Here is an 18,219-nt window from a genome sequence, read left to right as displayed (position 1 = left end):
GGCTGTATTTAGCCGTATATTTCTTTCCTGTAAGTTTTAGAATCATAAGTGACATGGTTTTCCTTAAATAGTGTCCATGCCCTCTATGCTTAAAAAGAATTATCACCATCAATTTTTCATTATGCTCTAGATGAGCAATTAAGAAAATTAACGAGCAAAGCTATTAAGGCACATGGTAGTTCAAAGTCACGCCTTGAAAACGTCACTTTGTGAAAAATGAACATTTGACGAAAAATATTTCTATCAGGCTGATTTTCCAACTCGACCTGAATTTTTGCAATATTTATCACCCCTGTAAGTTTGAAGACAAAAGTTCAATAGATTTTCCGATTAATGCGTTATATATATTGCATATACGTACAGGTATATGCCGAAAAAAGCGAAAAAGAACAGCATTTCTTTTGGAAATAGTCCGATCAAGCTGATTTTCGAACTCGGCATGTATTTTACAATTATTCATCAGTTCTGTAAGTTTGAAGACAATAGGTCGAACGGTTTCTCTGAAATTGCACAACGACAGACGCAGGTGACGGCTTCAGACACATCTGTATCAGTTTCGGTTTCGTTCGTCTTGCGGTACAATGTGACTTGTGGGTTTCATCAAAATGAGGATTTATCGTAAGTGTAAAACGCATCCTGTTTTTCTATTATCTAATATTCCATGCCCTCCATATCATTGAAAGAATAATTATGAAATACTAACAATACAATGAAAATATATATTTACCTTCTCTTTATTTTATTCATTAAAACTTATCGTGAAAAATGTAAACAAAATTTCAAGTTTTATACATGACCGATATGGCCGGTCTGTCTCGTGACTGGGGTAATAGTATGCCTGGTTTGTTTTCAATGACAGCCATAATCTGACAAGGACAACCATGTTTGTGACCAGCACAGTTCTGCGAGGTTGCACCGCTGCTATTTTGGTAGTATTTGTCTCAACTGTCTCTACACACAGGCTTGGGCCTCCGGTGCGTTTCTTTCTTGATTAAAATCATGCATAGCATTGACAAGATAGTTTAATCTGAGCTTATTCTGTGTCCCTTTGTTTTGTTTAATTCTTTGGGTGAGTTCAGTTCTGAGAGAAGTAAGAGATTTTATTGGGCTGTCCATTTGAATTATATATTATTTTCTTTGAATACTTCTTCAGCAAAAAGAGGAATGTGTAACAGGGAAATACCCCCCTCCACAGACGTGAGTATTAATAGTCATAAGAGCTGTCACACAGAAAATAAGGATATATATAATGATGCCACGCACAGGCCCAGAATATAGCACTAAGGGGTGTGTGGTACACTTAACCCCTTCCCCCCACCTGCCCCCTTGGGTCTGCTTAAGGGGCCCGCACACGGTGAGCATTCGGCGCGTGCCACTTGCGCTGCGCCAGATGCTCGCGCTCCTCAGCTCCCCGCAAACGATGCGCTCTTTGCTCAGCAGATATGCCTCCCGGCCTGCCCCTATCGGACGCACCGCGAACTGTGGGATCATGTGATTAAGGAAACATTTTTTTTTTTTTTTTTTCTGAAAGTTATGGCAAATGGTGACCATGTTAATCAATCAGACTAACTATAACTGCATGTGTACACTTTTGTTTACTTCGCTGGAGGCTGCCATTTTTCTTTGTTTCCGGCTACCGGCACATGCGCATTGTTGGCATGGCGTGAGCAATCGGTGCTTGCACCCCTCACACGCGGAGACATTTGCCACAAGAGACCAAAAATATCAAACACGTGAGATTTTGCTCAGCCGCGCGAGAGGCAAAAATCTCACCAAAATAGCCCTGCACACGGTGAGAAAACGGCGCAGCGCAAGTGGCGCACGCCAAATGCTCACCGTGTGCGGGCCCCTTTAATTAGACCAGAGTAAATTAACAAGTTAAAATGCTTATGAACTGTCAGAAATTCTGATTCCACACATAAATTTAGATTGCTTAATTAAGGAAATGGTATTAAATATTGATTTATTTTTGAATATACTGAATGTTAAGATATTCTTAACCATATTCATTATTTCTTAAGCTGATCGAGTACCAAATTATTTATAATCTAATGGATCAAAGAAATGAAAAATTACAAGTCAATTGATTAATGAAAATAAAATGTTCATTGACACATGTAGCTACATGTAGTATATCAGTATTTTTTCTTAGAGCTGAGTACCAGGTCCCAAAGTATGTTGTCAACCTAGATCTTCCTGCTGCTGACAGGTGGACACATATAGTGAAAGAGAGAGCAAAGTCTGTAAGTAGGCTGCTAACTTTATATGGATATATAGGTTTTTGTGCAGTTACAAGTATGTCTTTACCAATTAGGAAACTGAATATCAGCAACTGGAAGGTTTTGTGTAAATTTAGAAGTATCAGGGGCGGATTTAGGCCGTCTTCTGGGTCTTCCGGAAGACGGTCAGATTTTCAAGTTAACATTGTCGGGCATCTAATGTTTTCTGTGGGAAGACGGTCAAAAATTGAAGATGGATAAACAAAGATAATTTGGAAGACTGTCAGAAAATATCTCTGGATCCGCCCCTGAGTATATACCATATGTACATATTTATCACAAGTTCACATAACGTGTAATATTTAAAACGTAGTCAAATTCATATTCCATGCTTAGATTTTTTGCTCATTTCTTGTCATTCACATTTAACAGGCAAATGTTAATTTTTGTTTTTCAGATTGTAAACCTTTTGCAGAAGTTCAAGGATTTTGTGAAAGCTTTGGATGCTAAACTTGCAGAAAAGATTTTTGATTATGTGGACCATAACTTGGTGAGTGTATCAAATTATTTCACCAGGCATAATCTCTCTGTGATTCAGCATATGTTTGTAAATTGAATAAGACAAGAAGTGAAATTTGATATTATAATAATACTGAATGTTATGTTTTGGTAAAATAAAAGTCAGGGCTTTCGTATGTATAGGGTCATTCCTCTCTCTTTCATTTAACATTCACTTTAAGTCATTACTGTTTTCTGATTTCCAACAATGTATATGCAGTTAAATTCTTGATGATGCAACGGGTTTTTTGTGTGTGTATTTAAGGGGAATTTAACCAACACACTTCCACAGCCATATGCTGATGAGATCAAGGGAATAGCCCAGGCTACAGGAATACCACTTGGTGGGGTCATATAACACGGTTTTTATTTTATCCAAATTACTGAATTAATCAAATCAGTGATTCAGCATAGTTTATTAGATTTTTAGGGTCATATTGCTGATGAAATCTCGATTTAATTTCATGCTAACATTAATAGTATTACTTAGTTTTAATTATGACCAAAAAACGGTGCCATCAACTGTCATCAACTGTCAACAAAATTAAGAAATTGAAACAGTAAATTTCACATAACATGGACACTTGGGACAAAAAATTGTTAAAATTTTGTGAATATTTGAGATGACCAATGTAAATTCAAATCAAAAATTTTTTGAAAAAAAAAATTCATTTGAAAAAAAGAAAAACAATAAACTGTAAGAGGATGAGATATCAGGAGCTTTGTATTGATCACAAATATATATAAATCAAATTTCTTAACATATAGGGTAAAGTTCAACAACAACCTGATGTTGCAGTTTCACCTTTAGACCTTTCACTAGGTAATAACCTGGATGGACTGGTCACCTCATTATAAGTAGTGTCATATGGCTAGGTAGTAACCTGGATGGACTGGTCACCTCATTATAAGTAGTGTCATATGGCTAGGTAGTAACCTGGATGGACTGGTCACCTCATTATAAGTAGTGTCGTATGGCTAGGTAGTAACCTGGATGGACTGGTCACCTCATTATATGTAGTGTCGTATGGCTAGGTAGTAACCTGGATGGACTGGTCACCTCATTATAAGTAGTGTCGTATGGCTAGGTAGTAACCTGGATGGACTGGTCACCTCATTATAAGTAGTGTCGTATGGCTAGGTAGTAACCTGGATGGACTGGTCACCTCATTATAAGTAGTGTCATATGGCTAGGTAATAACCTGGATGGACTGGTCACCTCATTATAAGTAGTGTCGTATGGCTAGGTAGTAACCTGGATGGACTGGTCACCTCATTATAAGTAGTGTCGTATGGCTAGGTAGTAACCTGGATGGACTGGTCACCTCATTATAAGTAGTGTCGTATGGCTAGGTAGTAACCTGGATGGACTGGTCACCTCATTATAAGTAGTGTCGTATGGCTAGGTAGTAACCTGGATGGACTGGTCACCTCATTATAAGTAGTGTCGTATGGCTAGGTAGTAACCTGGATGGACTGGTCACCTCATTATAAGTAGTGTCGTATGGCTAGGTAGTAACCTGGATGGACTGGTCACCTCATTATAAGTAGTGTCGTATGGCTAGGTAGTAACCTGGATGGACTGGTCACCTCATTATAAGTAGTGTCGTATGGCTAGGTAGTAACCTGGATGGACTGGTCACCTCATTATAAGTAGTGTCGTATGGCTAGGTAGTAACCTGGATGGACTGGTCACCTCATTATAAGTAGTGTCGTATGGCTAGGTAGTAACCTGGATGGACTGGTCACCTCATTATAAGTAGTGTCGTATGGCTAGGTAGTAACCTGGATGGACTGGTCACCTCATTATATGTAGTGTCGTATGGCTAGGTAGTAACCTGGATGGACTGGTCACCTCATTATAAGTAGTGTCGTATGGCTAGGTAGTAACCTGGATGGACTGGTCACCTCATTATAAGTAGTGTCGTATGGCTAGGTAGTAACCTGGATGGACTGGTCACCTCATTATAAGTAGTGTCGTATGGCTAGGTAGTAACCTGGATGGACTGGTCACCTCATTATAAGTAGTGTCGTATGGCTAGGTAGTAACCTGGATGGACTGGTCACCTCATTATAAGTAGTGTCATATGGCTAGGAATAATCTCCAGCACCCTATACCATGTGTTAGAGGTTAAACCTGGGTTGTACTGTACTTTCTTGTTGAGTGTTGAGCATTTTCCACACTCCCAACGAGCTTTTTTGATGCCTCCTTTGCTCCAGTTCTCCTCGTGGTCAAGAATGGTGAATTCCTTCTGATCTGTTATATGACCATTCTCTGTCTCTGGTATAGTACTGTAGTGCACCCAAATGTTTTGCTCATGCTAAAAATTTTAGAATTGGAGAACTATCAAATGGCATTGTATTCTTACTGCACTTCAACTGAATTCTAAATATTCTTGGCATTCCAACAACATTTGAAATTTTGCATTTTAGGGAGAACTGAAATATCCAGGCCAACCACAGTAATGGGCCTGAATATGTGGAATGCACATAGAATTTTTAGAATGCACTTTGAATATCCAGGAATGTTTAAAAAATCTTTTTGACGGCATCTTAGCTTATTTTGTCTCCAGTGTGACCATAGGTATGGTACAAATTTTTAAAAAAATTTCATTTTGACTGGTTCTGCTTGATTACTGCTGATTCTGAATAAGTACATGTGATGGAGGTATTAACAAGGTGACGAGTCCATCATATAGTGAATTGTCTCAGGATGAAACTGTAATGTCCACGAGTTGTTGAAGGATACCTTAAGATTGGCTGATGAAAATATATAGTCCTGATTCTAATTCTACTGAATCTCTTGAATAAAACATATATACAGTTTTTATTTATATACCAAAGTTAACTCATTCCTTTATCTGTTCTAGGGGAGGTCTTGCTGTACAACATATTTTATGAGATCTTCACAGTGTGTACATCCATTGTTGCTGAGGACCCTGCAGGTAAGATAAGCCATAGTTGATTAGCAGATATGAAATTAATCGACACTGGCTTCATGTTATTGTGGTGCACTATTTGTCCCATGCCCAGTCAATTTATGTTTATCTCCAATTGATAATATAAGTATATATTTGTTACAATCAGTACAGCCTTAAATGATGTAAATTTATATTTATCACAAATGGTTTACTGTTTGTAACAATTACTGCTGCACAATTTATTGATTGTTACTGTGATTGATGGCCATCACTTTTGAAATGTAATTCAAATTTGATATTTTTTGGAAATGATTTTATCATTGAGGCATTGTTAGCATTTTGATTACAATTGATTGATTGATAAAATTGATTTAATTACTCTTCATAATTTTAGGAAAGCTGTATCATGCCAGAAATCTGGACTTTGGTCTGTTTATGGGGTATGTGTCATCATTTAGATTGTGTTGTGCATATCGCAGATATATGATTATATGTGCCATGAAACTTGCACTAAAACTATTGCAAATGGCAGCTTGCACTCTGATGTTAGCATTTCACTGTAGAAATAGCAATTTGATTACATCACTGTAATGATTTAACCAATATTTTGAAATTCAGTTATTTTGATTTGTTTGATGCTGCACAAATCACATATAAGATGCCATTTCACCCTGATCAAAAATATTGCACAGATTTGCAAAAAAAATTGGAAAAAATATTCCAGATGGGATTTTAAAAACCACACTTGGGTGATAACGGAGGCACTGCGGCCAATGATAATGAATATAGAGTTCCAGATGAAAGGAAAAGTTGTCTACAAGGCTGTCACATATGCTGGCTTCATTGGAGCTATTACAGGGATGATACCTGTATGTTTATTACTATTAAAATTAAAATTGTTATAAAATTTCAAATATATTTCATTGATGACCTCATTTTAAATCATTATATTAATTTCAAAACAAATTGAAATCATTATTCAATGTGTACATTCAGATAGAGAGTTCTTTGTTTGATTATTATTTTTTAACCAATACTTCCATTTAATAATTGACATTAATTCAAGAAGGTTATATTATAAATTATCTAGTTAAACATTTTTGAATGAATTTATTGTGCAAGTTAGTATCAGGAATATTTGCAGCTCATGATTGATATCATTTTCTCTTAGTTGAGTAGAAGCTGGTTTTGTCTCAATGGTTCACCCCTTAAAAATGTTTTTTTTTCATCAAATGACCTTTCAGGGTGTCCTGACAATGTCAATGAACGAGCGCTTTAACCTGGATGGGGGCTATCTTGGCATCATTGAGTGGTTGCTAGGTGACCACAATGGAAAATGGATGAGCTTTCTGACCAGGGATGTGTTAATGTACTCCACCAGTTATCAGCAAGCCAAGGAGACCTTGTCCAAAGATGAACTCCTAGCTCCAGGTTACTATATTCTTGGTGGTAATTCTTCTGGACAGGTAAGTAACACACACCATTTCCTTGGTTGCATGCACATGCAGACACACTGTCTACGTAGCAGGTGATAAGTATAAGAGGGAGTGTGCATGCGTAACTTGACACTTAGTTTGACAGCGAGGCGTGATATATGCAGTTTATGGGCTGTAGAGGAGCAGTGGAGAAAACGGTGTTTTAACTGGTAATTTTACCCTTGTAAATATTATAGAAATTTATTTGTATTACTACTATAAGGTATATACTGTATAATTATGATATACATCATCATGTCTCCCTGAATTAATATTCTGTCATTCAGACCAACACACCATTTTTGAAAACTAAATGATAGGCAATTTTTAATGAAATTGTGTCATTCTTCTTCTGTGTAACAGGGTTGTGTGATTACAAGAAGCAGAGAAAAATCCCTGGATATCTGGGAATTGAACCCTGGGAAGGGCGTGTGGTATCTTCTGGAAACAAACTACGACCACTGGAAGGCGCCACTGTTTGTAGATGACAGACGTACTCCGGGAATGAGATGTATGAATCAGACCACACAACAGGTGGGGCTTGGTCATTAACTCTACACAACACAGCTTTGAATAAAAATTTCTTGTAGTTTCTCTTCTGCAGCCATAAATTCTAGGTTACAAAACTTGAGGAATAGGATCTGTTTTGTTTTTTGTTATTTTTCTAAACTGTAACTTTTTCTCAACTGTAAATTTTAATTTCTAACCTTCAAGAATGTGACCCTGAATTATCTTATTTATTTTGCTTGAATTTGGTGGTGTGGTTTACATGATGCATCCAACACAAAGATGTTATTTTAGGAACAAAATACAAAAAGTATGATTTCTGTCAACAAACTGGGTTTTAAAAAACAGAATTGAATTATAACAATAACCTTATTTTCTAGAATGTTGGTTTTGCTGGAATTTTCAATGTCTTGTCAACCAAGCCAGTCCTCAACAAGGTAACTTGGTGTCCATTTTATTTACAGAAATAAATAACAAATAAAAAAATTAAATTAAAAAAAAAGAAAAGTAATAAATTAATTAATTAATAGGCATAAGTAACAGAGGAAAGAGAAAGGGAAGAGGAAAGAGAAATTCATTATCATGCGCATAATGACTTTTAAGTGTGTGTCCATGATAGGACCAGTCAGAGGGTGGCAAGGTGGGGGTCAACAGATTTCAACCAAATTCATAATATTGTTGCATATATAGGAGATATTAAGATTGAAGGCAACAATCCCAAAAGAAATCATTGGATATAATAATAATATGATATTATATGTTTTGGCCATTTTTGGCTTGATTTTCAGCTTCGGTCAATAAAGCCACTTCATAAGCAAATATGTCAAAACTGATGACTTTTTAAAATTAATTGAAAATTTACCTATTTAAACCAGCCATTTGCCATTGAGAATATGTTACTAAATTTCAGTTTAACCCACAAACTAATGAGCCACGCCCATTTTTATGACCCCACCCCCCAAACTCACTTTTCTACCAAGCAATGTTTAAGCATTCATATCTCTCTTTTTGCAGGTTTGACAGCCATAAAATTTTATAGGGATCCTAAGCATATATTGGTCTCATCATACAAAATTCAAAAAGTGTGTTAAACTCAACAGAAGATATTGAAAAAGTGCCTCAAACTTTAGCAATTTTAGCAGAAAACCAAATGGCCGAAATCAAGATATCAGTACATTTTGAGATAATACCTTCCAATAATCAAATTTAATCAAAGACTCACAGCCAGGAATTCAAACTATGCTTTGATAAGGGCAAATCTATCCAATTTTTATAAATACAAAATAGCTGCCATCAAATCTGTCCCAAAATACAGTTACCCTAATTCCTCAAAATAATCAAGAGGCCCATTTTTGCAGGTTTTTTATTTTGAGATCTGTAATACAGGATTGCTCAAATAATATTCTTTTCAAACAGAGCCATACAACTTCTGAATAAATTTAAATTACTAGTGACAAGTTATTTACCCCCCCCCCCCCCCCCCAATTTAATAAGTTATTACTGTGCATATCCAGTGTCATCAGCATTGTGTATATACCTTATTTTCAGGGAGCAATAGAGAAAAAAAATTACAAATGATTTTTCTAAAGGTAAAAGGGAATGACTCTCTCATTTTATCAGTTTTCTCAAGTGCAACACTAATTAATACACTTGAAATGATTTATATTGCATATTTCAACCATTCTTTTTCCTTTCAAATGATTCATAGGCTTTGTAAATACATGTGATATTTTGATATCTATATTCTTTTTCTATAAAGAAAATTAAAACAGAGTCAGCAACATATAATGACAGGAGGAGTACTTTATTTTCATATTATCAATTGGACAGTAAAAGAACTTCTCACAGGAGTGAAATCAAGTTATGAATCCCCAAGGTTCCAATATCATGGTCATCTTTTCCATATACTGAACACAACAGTGATGGGTAGTGTTCCACAGATTTTAATCTTATAACTGATTGATCCCCAAGTTTCTTCTTCTGGTTGAGAGATCCAGGGTCTCAGTAATGATAATTCAGCAATCTTAGAATACTAGTAAGTGTGGTAACTTGAAGCAACATGCCATTATAGTTAAGTGTGACTGAACTGTCAATTGTCAATATTTGTCAATTCAATGGTGCCAATCCTTCTTTCCTACAAAACTGATTGAGATTGCCAAACCTAAGATGCACATTTGTTATGGGGGATTGACCCAAGGTGGCTCTAAGTCCAATAGAGTCTGATGAATCTGATGAATTTGCCTGTGCAATTTCAGGTGACTTTTCTATTATTGTCTGTAAGATTGTCCAGGTAAAGGTTCACATACAGACCTAGGATGTAAAATCTGAAAAATAAACATAACATCAATAAATGCTTTACAACAACAGAGGCTTACTGTGTTCAAAATAGAAACTATCATAGCAGGATCAATCTATCTCAGCGGAGTATCACACTCGAGCTCAGTCGTTGTAATCAGCTTAATTGTCTGGCACGCCCCCTTGCAAAGCAACATGAACAACATAATGGACCACAAAGTTTTCCTGATTTTACTAAAGTACTTTTAGTTACAAGTGTCCTGTGTAATATGTAAGTCTTGAAAATTGAAGCACACTGTGTAACAAAGTCACATAAAGCTAGGCAGTTAACTTCAACTTCATTGTAAACACACATAAATCTGCATAGTGAATATAAACTAAAATATAAACAAGGCAGCAAAGCTGTCAAATGTACAGACAAAAACACAAAATAAAAATGCAGAAAATGGTTCATTTTGTCAATTTTGATGCCTACAATAGCACTGTCAATCAACGCTGAAATTTAATCATGCACAACAGGTGACATCGTCAATAACAGGAGCTGATCCAGAGATATTTTCTGACAGTATTCCAAATTATCTTTGTTGATCCATCCTACATTTTTGATGGTCTTCCAACAGAAAAAAGAGATGCCCATCAATGTGAACTTTAAAATCTGAAAGACCCAGAAGATGGCCTCAATCCACCCCTGCAATAAGATTACAGTTTCAGGACCAAATTCACATAATGAAAATCCCAATATCTAAATAATGATGACAGTGCATAAAATAATATTACATAATGTTTAAAGACATAAAAACCAATGCAACTGCTTATGTGGAAATGCAGAAAATGTGAAGAGCTTCAGGTGGATGGGAGCTGAAAATGCCAGTGTTTGAAAAAAAAAATTAAAAAGAAAACACAAAAATATCCCATTAAAGCTACTATTCAAACTTTTAATCTTGCTGTAATAACATGATATGAATAACCCCAATGTGTTTGAGGATAATAAGACACTGTTATTCATCTATTTTTTTGTTTTGTTTTGTTAACTTATTTGCAATATTAAACAACATTTACCTGCATAATTATCATAGATTCCTAATTATGTGACACAGTTAAGAGAGCTTAACCTATGGGACTTTACTGGGAAGTCTCAGCGTGTGTTTTATGTAATCTTATTTAATGGGCACTTGGAAATCAATTAGGCAAATGATTTTATAGCTCTGAATTTAGCTTGTGACTATCCCAAGGGGCAATTACCACCATCCATACACAGTAGCCCCATATAGCACTCTATAGAGCTACATTGCTTCCAAAACGGAAAACAATCACACTGATTTTCCAACACAAACTGCACATCAGTCTTACGAAACTTTTCAGTAAGTTTGAGTATCATAAGTAACATGGTTTTTCCTTAATGGTCATTCCGGCAGCCATTTCCAAAATTAGGGTTTTCTTCAACTTTTATGCAATATAATATAATGACCATTAATTTTTAATAATAAAATAAAAGTATCATGGATTTACAGAAAATGTGACATGGAAATGTCTTCAAGGCCATGGAAGTTCAGAGTCACACTTTCAAAATGCTAAAATGTAAACAAAAGATAACTGTATTGAATTGATTTTCTTTCCATTTTCAACATCTTTTTTTCATATAACAAAATAATCAATTTACTGTCATTTTTAAATGAACAACTAAGAAAATTGCTGTCATAGGAAAAATATCAATAGAACAATTTTAAATTGCCATTTTGCTCCATTCTGAGATTCTGAACATGGTGAATGATTGAATCTGACAAACTGTAAAGATATGAGTTTATTATTATTTCCATTTTTGACACTTTGTTATATAATACACAATAACAGGTTAACCATCTTTTTTATATAATCAACTAACAATATTGTTAAGATGCAGAAAATGTCAAAAGAACACCTTTACATATTTAATTAGTTCACAGAGGAGATTCTTAACATGCCTAAGAATTAAATCAAAGGAAAAAAAAAACACTTATATACAAAAAAAGGCATAACTTCACCAAAACTGAACCATTTTCAAACTCTATCTGTATTTCAGTAAGACTGATCTCCCCTGTAAATTTCAAGACAATTGGCCAATTGATTTTTCTTGAAATGCGTTAGCGGTATTGCATACATGCTGAAAAAAGTGAAAAAAACAGCATAACTTCCATAAAATTGGTCCGATCACGCTGATTTTCAAACTTTGCCTATGTAATATGAATATTCATCAGTTCTGTAAGTTTCAAGCCAAAAGGTAAAACAGTTTTTCACTTATCGTGTATCAGTGTTGCATATATGCTAAAAAAATGAAAAAATAGCATAACTTCCATAAAAATGACCCGATAAAGCTGATTTTCAAACTTGACCTGCGTATTATAAATATTCATCAGTTCTGTAAGTTTCAAGCCAAAAGGTAAAATGGTTTTCCACTTATCGTGTTATCGGTGCTGCATATATGCTGAAAAAAGTGAAAAAACAGCATAAATTCCCTAAAAATGACCCAATCATGCTGTTTTTCGAACTTGACCTGCGTATTATGAATATTCATCAGTTCTGTAAGTTTCAAGCCAAAAGGTAAAATGGTTTTCCACTTATCGTGTTATCGGTGCTGCATATATGCTGAAAAAAGTGAAAAAACAGCATAAATTCCCTAAAAATGGCCCAATCATGCTGATTTTCGAACTTGACCTGCGTATTAAGAATTTTCATCAGTTCTGTAAGTTTCAAGCCAAAAGGTAAAATGGTTTTCCACTTACTGTGTTATCCGTGCTGCATATATGCTGAAAAAGTGAAAAAACAGCATAAATTCCCTAAAAATGGCCCAATCATGCCGATTTTCGAACTTGACCTGCATATTATGAATATTCATCAGTTCTGTAAGTTTCAAGCCAAAGGGTAAAATGGTTTTCCACTTATTGTGTTATCGGTGCTGCATATATGTTGAAAAAAGTGAAAAAACAGCATAAATTCCCTAAGAGTGACCCGATCATGCTGATTTTCGAACTTGACCTGCGTATTATGAATATTCATCAGTTCTGCAAGTTTCAAATCAAAAGGCAAAATGGTTTTCCACTTATCGTGTTATCGGTAAAAGTGCACGGCGACGGCGACGGCGACGACGGCGACGGCGACGACAGACGCAGATGATGGCTATATGTACAGACACATCTGTGTCTGTACATAAAAACTGGCACAAGTAACATCCCCTAAAATACCAAAACTTGAAACTGAATGTGTGTTACATACCTTTGATTCTGGGTAAGAAATTTCTAATGAAGCTGTCTTCAAGCTCAGTATAGTCCTTAACTGTTTGTGTTATGATAACACATGTAACAAAGCCCTAGAATTTAATGCAAAAATTTACTTCATAAGTTAGATACACAGTTAATTCTTTTCAGCATACATGTTTACCATGAAACAGAAATCAAGTAAAACTCTGTGAATTGAAATATTAACCGATTACAGTGACGTCATATTTGCTCCGTAACACTCGTCCAGCGGCCATTCTGGAGGGAAAGAACGACGGGGAATAGTAGTGTAAATATAGGTGAACCAAATAAAGTGAAATAATCTTCATATCGTGATCAAGTACACCAAAAGGAAAATAGTATATACATGTGAAAACTTCAGCTGATCAGCGTGATCGACCCATATAAACTCAAGACAGTCCAAAGACGTGAAATCCTGACCTACCCCTGTATCCCAACATCGTGGAATGTTGTCAGAAGCTAGTTCAGTTATCTTGTACTTCATTTTTCTTGTTCATTGGGTAATAAAAGTTATAGCTTTAGAGAGTTTACTGTGTAATCATAAGTTCAACCTTTCATAGAAGCCTTTGTACATAAAGGATAGATATAATGTGAAATTTGAGCTGACTATCGGGATCAAACCTTACGGACTCAAAGAAGAGAGTATGCAGGGTTGTGACAAGAAATATTGCTGTCAGATATGATTTAACTGTACATCATGAAGCTGTCAGAAATTATTTCAGCATTCTTGTGCTTCATTTTGGTTCATTAGGAAGTATTTGTAACATGACTGTTGTTTGAGAGTTCAATATTTTACCATGAATTCAACCATTCACAGTAGCAACATTGTTAGCATTTTATTATTAGTCCAGACCTTCACAGAAGCAATGTATTTTTCAAACTTATGACATTCAATGTAACATAACAACAAGTCAGTTCATGAATTGATCTTTATTTGATTGAAAATATAGGAAAATGCACATTTTGTATGGATAAAAGTAAACATGAAATGCAAAACATTGTTGCACAATTCAATGACAGATTATCAGGGTCCCTTTCCTTTTGGTTGATAACACTGACATGAAAAATATTTCCATACTTTTAATGATGCAATGCAACATGTACATGAGCATATTAAGTCGAATCAAGCCACCATAATTTGAGAAACCTGTTTAGTATATTTTTAATTTATGTCTAGAGAAATGCTTGATTGAAGACTCACAATTGATATGTGCTGTGTGGGTATGTACATATTAGGCCTTAGATGGTGTTACTAAGCACTTTGTAATTTTATTTAGGAGAATTCCACAACTGGTGGTCACAATTTAAAAATGCACAACAGTGACAACCTACATGTACAACAGCCATCTGTTTCTGCATATCAGACCATCTGTGGGAGGTGCACCATACAAAATTTTATATTTCTTGCAAACTTTTCCATTTAGCCTTTAAACATATGAGAAAGAAAAAAGTGTTTTCATTTCTTCTTGTGCTTCTGCTCACAATTCTAAATAAATAGAAAACCTGTCCTTGTTGTATGCAAGCTATCAGGATAACAACTTTAAAACAACAAATGAACAATGAAATAAATAAACAAATCCAATTAAATAACTCCTGTCATGCACTGAATTTCACTCTCCTGATGTTCAGATCCTGTCTCTTCAGCTGGTCACAAAGATGTAAGAATATTTTTTTCGCTGCTTCTACCTTGTGTGCCATCTAGCTGCCTTTTGTACCTGTCACCTTTTTTTTTTTTTTTTTTTTTTTTTTTTTTTTTTTTTATAACCAAGATTTATTTGCACCCAATCATTCAGTGTGGCTTGGTGGGAAAATTTCAGATCAATTTCCTAAATGTAAATTAACAAAAAAAGGTAACAATAGTTATTTTTATTCATATTGTAACTTGCATCATAATACAGTAGGAAAACACAGAATTCAACATTTTTCAAATTCATTTCATAAGTTCATTCAATTAAATGGTACCTGAGCTAGAATATATACTTACAAAACAGATTTACTCTTAACACTACACTAAATCTAAAATCAAGCCACTAACTTCCAAATACACATGACACAGGTAATTGATTTAATTGGCCCAGCTGAGCTGTGTACATTGTACTGTAGCCTTGACACTAATTGACAATAATGCTAACCAGGTATTAAAGAGGTAGATGACAGCAGATAAAATCCAAAGAGCACCATAACTGATAACAAATTACACCCAAGGCAATAAGTGAGTCTTCATAATGAAAGTCGAAACCCTGCCTGGGTATTTCCACACGTTTTTACAACACACTCTCCACCAAGATTTTTGGGCACTACTAATATGCAGTGTACATGCGCTCATATCTTATACACCTCGGTCATTGGTTTTCTACATTTTTTTCTTTTATGGTAAAGGCTGCACAGCTGGGTCTTCATTCTTTGCTGTAAAATAAATTAGTTTTATCCTTTACTTGTCCGATGAGTCTTGATTCAAAGCCACTCCTCAATCTCTCCTCCGTTTACGGTTTTCGTCCCTACACCTTGGATTGTTACCACTGCAGGCAGTCTGTGAACGCTTGTTAAGTTATTTATCTTCTCTCTATCATATACCCTGCAGTAATTCATCATTTTACTCGGTTTAATATCAAAGAAAACACAGAAATTAAATGCTAAATTGTACATGCAGACATGATCATGCGCAGCAGACGATTCCGGTCTCCCTCCAGTATGGCTGCCGTTTGTTTTGATGACGAGGGCTACAATGGGTTAATACCAGTACGTCTTTTAAATTTGCTTAATATTATTTATATTACTGAATAATATTCAAACTTATTATTTAAACTGGTTTGAGTTTTTAGTGTATCTGATTCTAGTATATGTGTGCCACCACTGATCACTTACCTTACAACAAACATCCAGAGCTAAATCGATGACCCAAGCCTGACAACAGTCATAAGTCTGAAGTGGTTCAACCAAAAAATGCACTTTCTAAGGACGACCAGCTGCTATGGTCATTTCTTGTTATATTCTGGTGCACACCAATCCTTCTGAGATGTACCTAAGCATCTCTAGTGCGTGTTCTTCATAAATTTAAGAAAGTTTTATGTTTTAACACTGTGAAGACGATGTGCTTTGCTCCACAGTTGCTCCGGTGATAATCCTAGTACCCGCCATGTTGAAAATAGGTCACAGAGTTAGCATCGTTATTTTACATTTAGTTTCTACAACATAAACAAATTAAAAAATGTATTTTCGCTTCATAAGTTCGTCTGCAGGGCAAACATAATTATTTCAAGGGCTTTTCACAAACCTATACATGGTTTTGACTTATTAATTTAGTTGAAGAAACAGTTTAGCATTTAAGTAGTATAAAAATATTCGTTTTTAGGCCATTTTTAAAATTGTTATAGTTCTTATTTTACAAAGTTTAACACAGATTTTATTTTACAGAATTTATTTTTCAATCCTTTTCTATCAGCACATACCAAAATTATATGGATACAACCTGCAAAAAAGAAGTTGTGTGCATTTAAAGAAGGGGAGGGGGTCAAGCATACGGAAAACATGACTTATTAGAATCAACCTTGTGTGGTCATGACAGTGCCTTTTCAAAAAATCTGTACTTGGTATTAAAGGTCTTTCCTTAACCTATCATGTGGCTAACCTAAATAATTCCTTATGATGTACATGGTTTTTAAAAGAATATTTAAAATCATAACTTTTCAAGAGCTAAAAAATGCTATATTTTGGCAAAATTGCCAATAAAAGATCTGCCCCCATATCTCTAAAACTAATGATCCAAAATAAGAAAGCCAGTGGCTCACAATATCTTTTATGTTGATGGTTTACCACACCAAAAATTATTAAAATATGCTGACCCCCACCTTGCCGCCTTCTGACCGATCTGTCTGGCTTTCTCATGGACGCGCTCTTAATACAAGTCTAGAATTGCATCGATTTTAAGAAAATTTAATATGCTGGGAAATAGTTCAAATATTCGAAAAATATTAAATACATTCAAATCTGTCTTGTTTCCAGCTGACCACATACACAGCACTGATGCAGGTCAATGCAGGGAAACTGGAGACATACAAACAACACTGTGATGACCCATGCTGGCCATGGTAACTGGTCGTCATGGTTACATGTTGTCATGGTTACATGCTGGACATATTTTATGTGTGGTTTGTGATGATATATTGGTTTTATTTACTGTCTTGGTTAATTCAAAGACAAAGCCAGGACAGTACACATATTGATTTGAAACTAATATTTTTGTTAATAAGATTTTAACATTACATTATATGAAGTGGGAGGTAAGGATGTTTGTTATCTAAAAGGCATCGAGATTTTTGTGAAATTTATCATATAAGAATTTATTCTTCTTTTTAACTGATATTCAAGCTTGAAAGCAGTGCCTTTCCATTTTAAGATGATGTACTCTTCTGAACAATACTACTTATTGTTGTAACTGATCTTCCTTGGATAATATAAATGTTTGTTAAGTGTATATTTTTTGTTTTAAATTCAGCTTATGAAACATTAACTTTGTTGTGAAATATCTGTGTTTTATATATCTTTATATATAATGGTGCTCAAATGCAGTTCCTCTTCCCAGTCAGCATTCTAGTTCTAAGATTTTTTAAAGAACTAAATGCAACATGTAGAGTAAAAGTTGTGATAATTATTTGTGTTGTAATGAATAATGAAGGAATAAAATTCTATCTGAATTTTTTGTAAAATTCTATTGTTCAATATTTAGTCAGTCAGTTAATGGGTGCTATACTCCAGAGTGTTGTTACAAGTTTTCATGGTAATCATATGGTGATATGAATGGCTTCCCTTGAAAACCTTCAAGTTGTGATGTTTGTGCTGTGATACAGTCTACTTTGCTGACCAGGCACTTTTTACTTCAACCTAGACTGAAAATGTAGAACATTTTAAACTGTGCGCTATTCTTAAGCATAATGTTGATTTTTTTTAGCTACTTTGCAAAAAAATAACTTTT

The 18,219-nt window shown here is 34.9% G+C and overlaps 1 protein-coding gene and 1 long non-coding RNA gene across 2 annotated transcripts; one reads left to right on the top strand and one right to left on the bottom strand.

The window, feature by feature from the left end:
- Window positions 1–776: 776 nt before the first annotated feature.
- LOC106155770 (acid ceramidase) lies at window positions 777–17,941 on the top strand. The gene is made up of 12 exons (XM_013530763.2): window positions 777–974; window positions 1,154–1,197; window positions 2,153–2,243; window positions 2,677–2,769; window positions 3,043–3,121; window positions 5,648–5,722; window positions 6,093–6,138; window positions 6,423–6,567; window positions 6,943–7,164; window positions 7,537–7,707; window positions 8,061–8,117; window positions 17,250–17,941. Exons 1-12 carry the CDS (start codon window positions 882–884, stop codon window positions 17,337–17,339), a joined length of 1,206 nt encoding a protein of 401 aa, XP_013386217.2. The 5' UTR covers window positions 777–881; the 3' UTR covers window positions 17,340–17,941.
- Window positions 9,464–16,644, bottom strand: LOC147762773 (uncharacterized). Its single transcript, XR_015333554.1, has 3 exons — window positions 16,113–16,644; window positions 13,225–13,318; window positions 9,464–10,004 (listed from the first exon to the last, which is right to left on the bottom strand). It is a non-coding gene; the product is annotated as an uncharacterized LOC147762773 (long non-coding RNA).
- Window positions 17,942–18,219: the final 278 nt, after the last annotated feature.

The sequence above is a fragment of the Lingula anatina genome, chromosome 3, assembly GCF_051362555.1.
Source record: "Lingula anatina isolate TDL-2025a chromosome 3, LinAna3.0, whole genome shotgun sequence".
NCBI lineage: Eukaryota > Metazoa > Brachiopoda > Lingulata > Lingulida > Lingulidae > Lingula > Lingula anatina.
The sequence above is the reverse complement of the archived record's forward strand: the minus strand, read 5'-3'. Positions and strand labels throughout refer to the sequence as shown.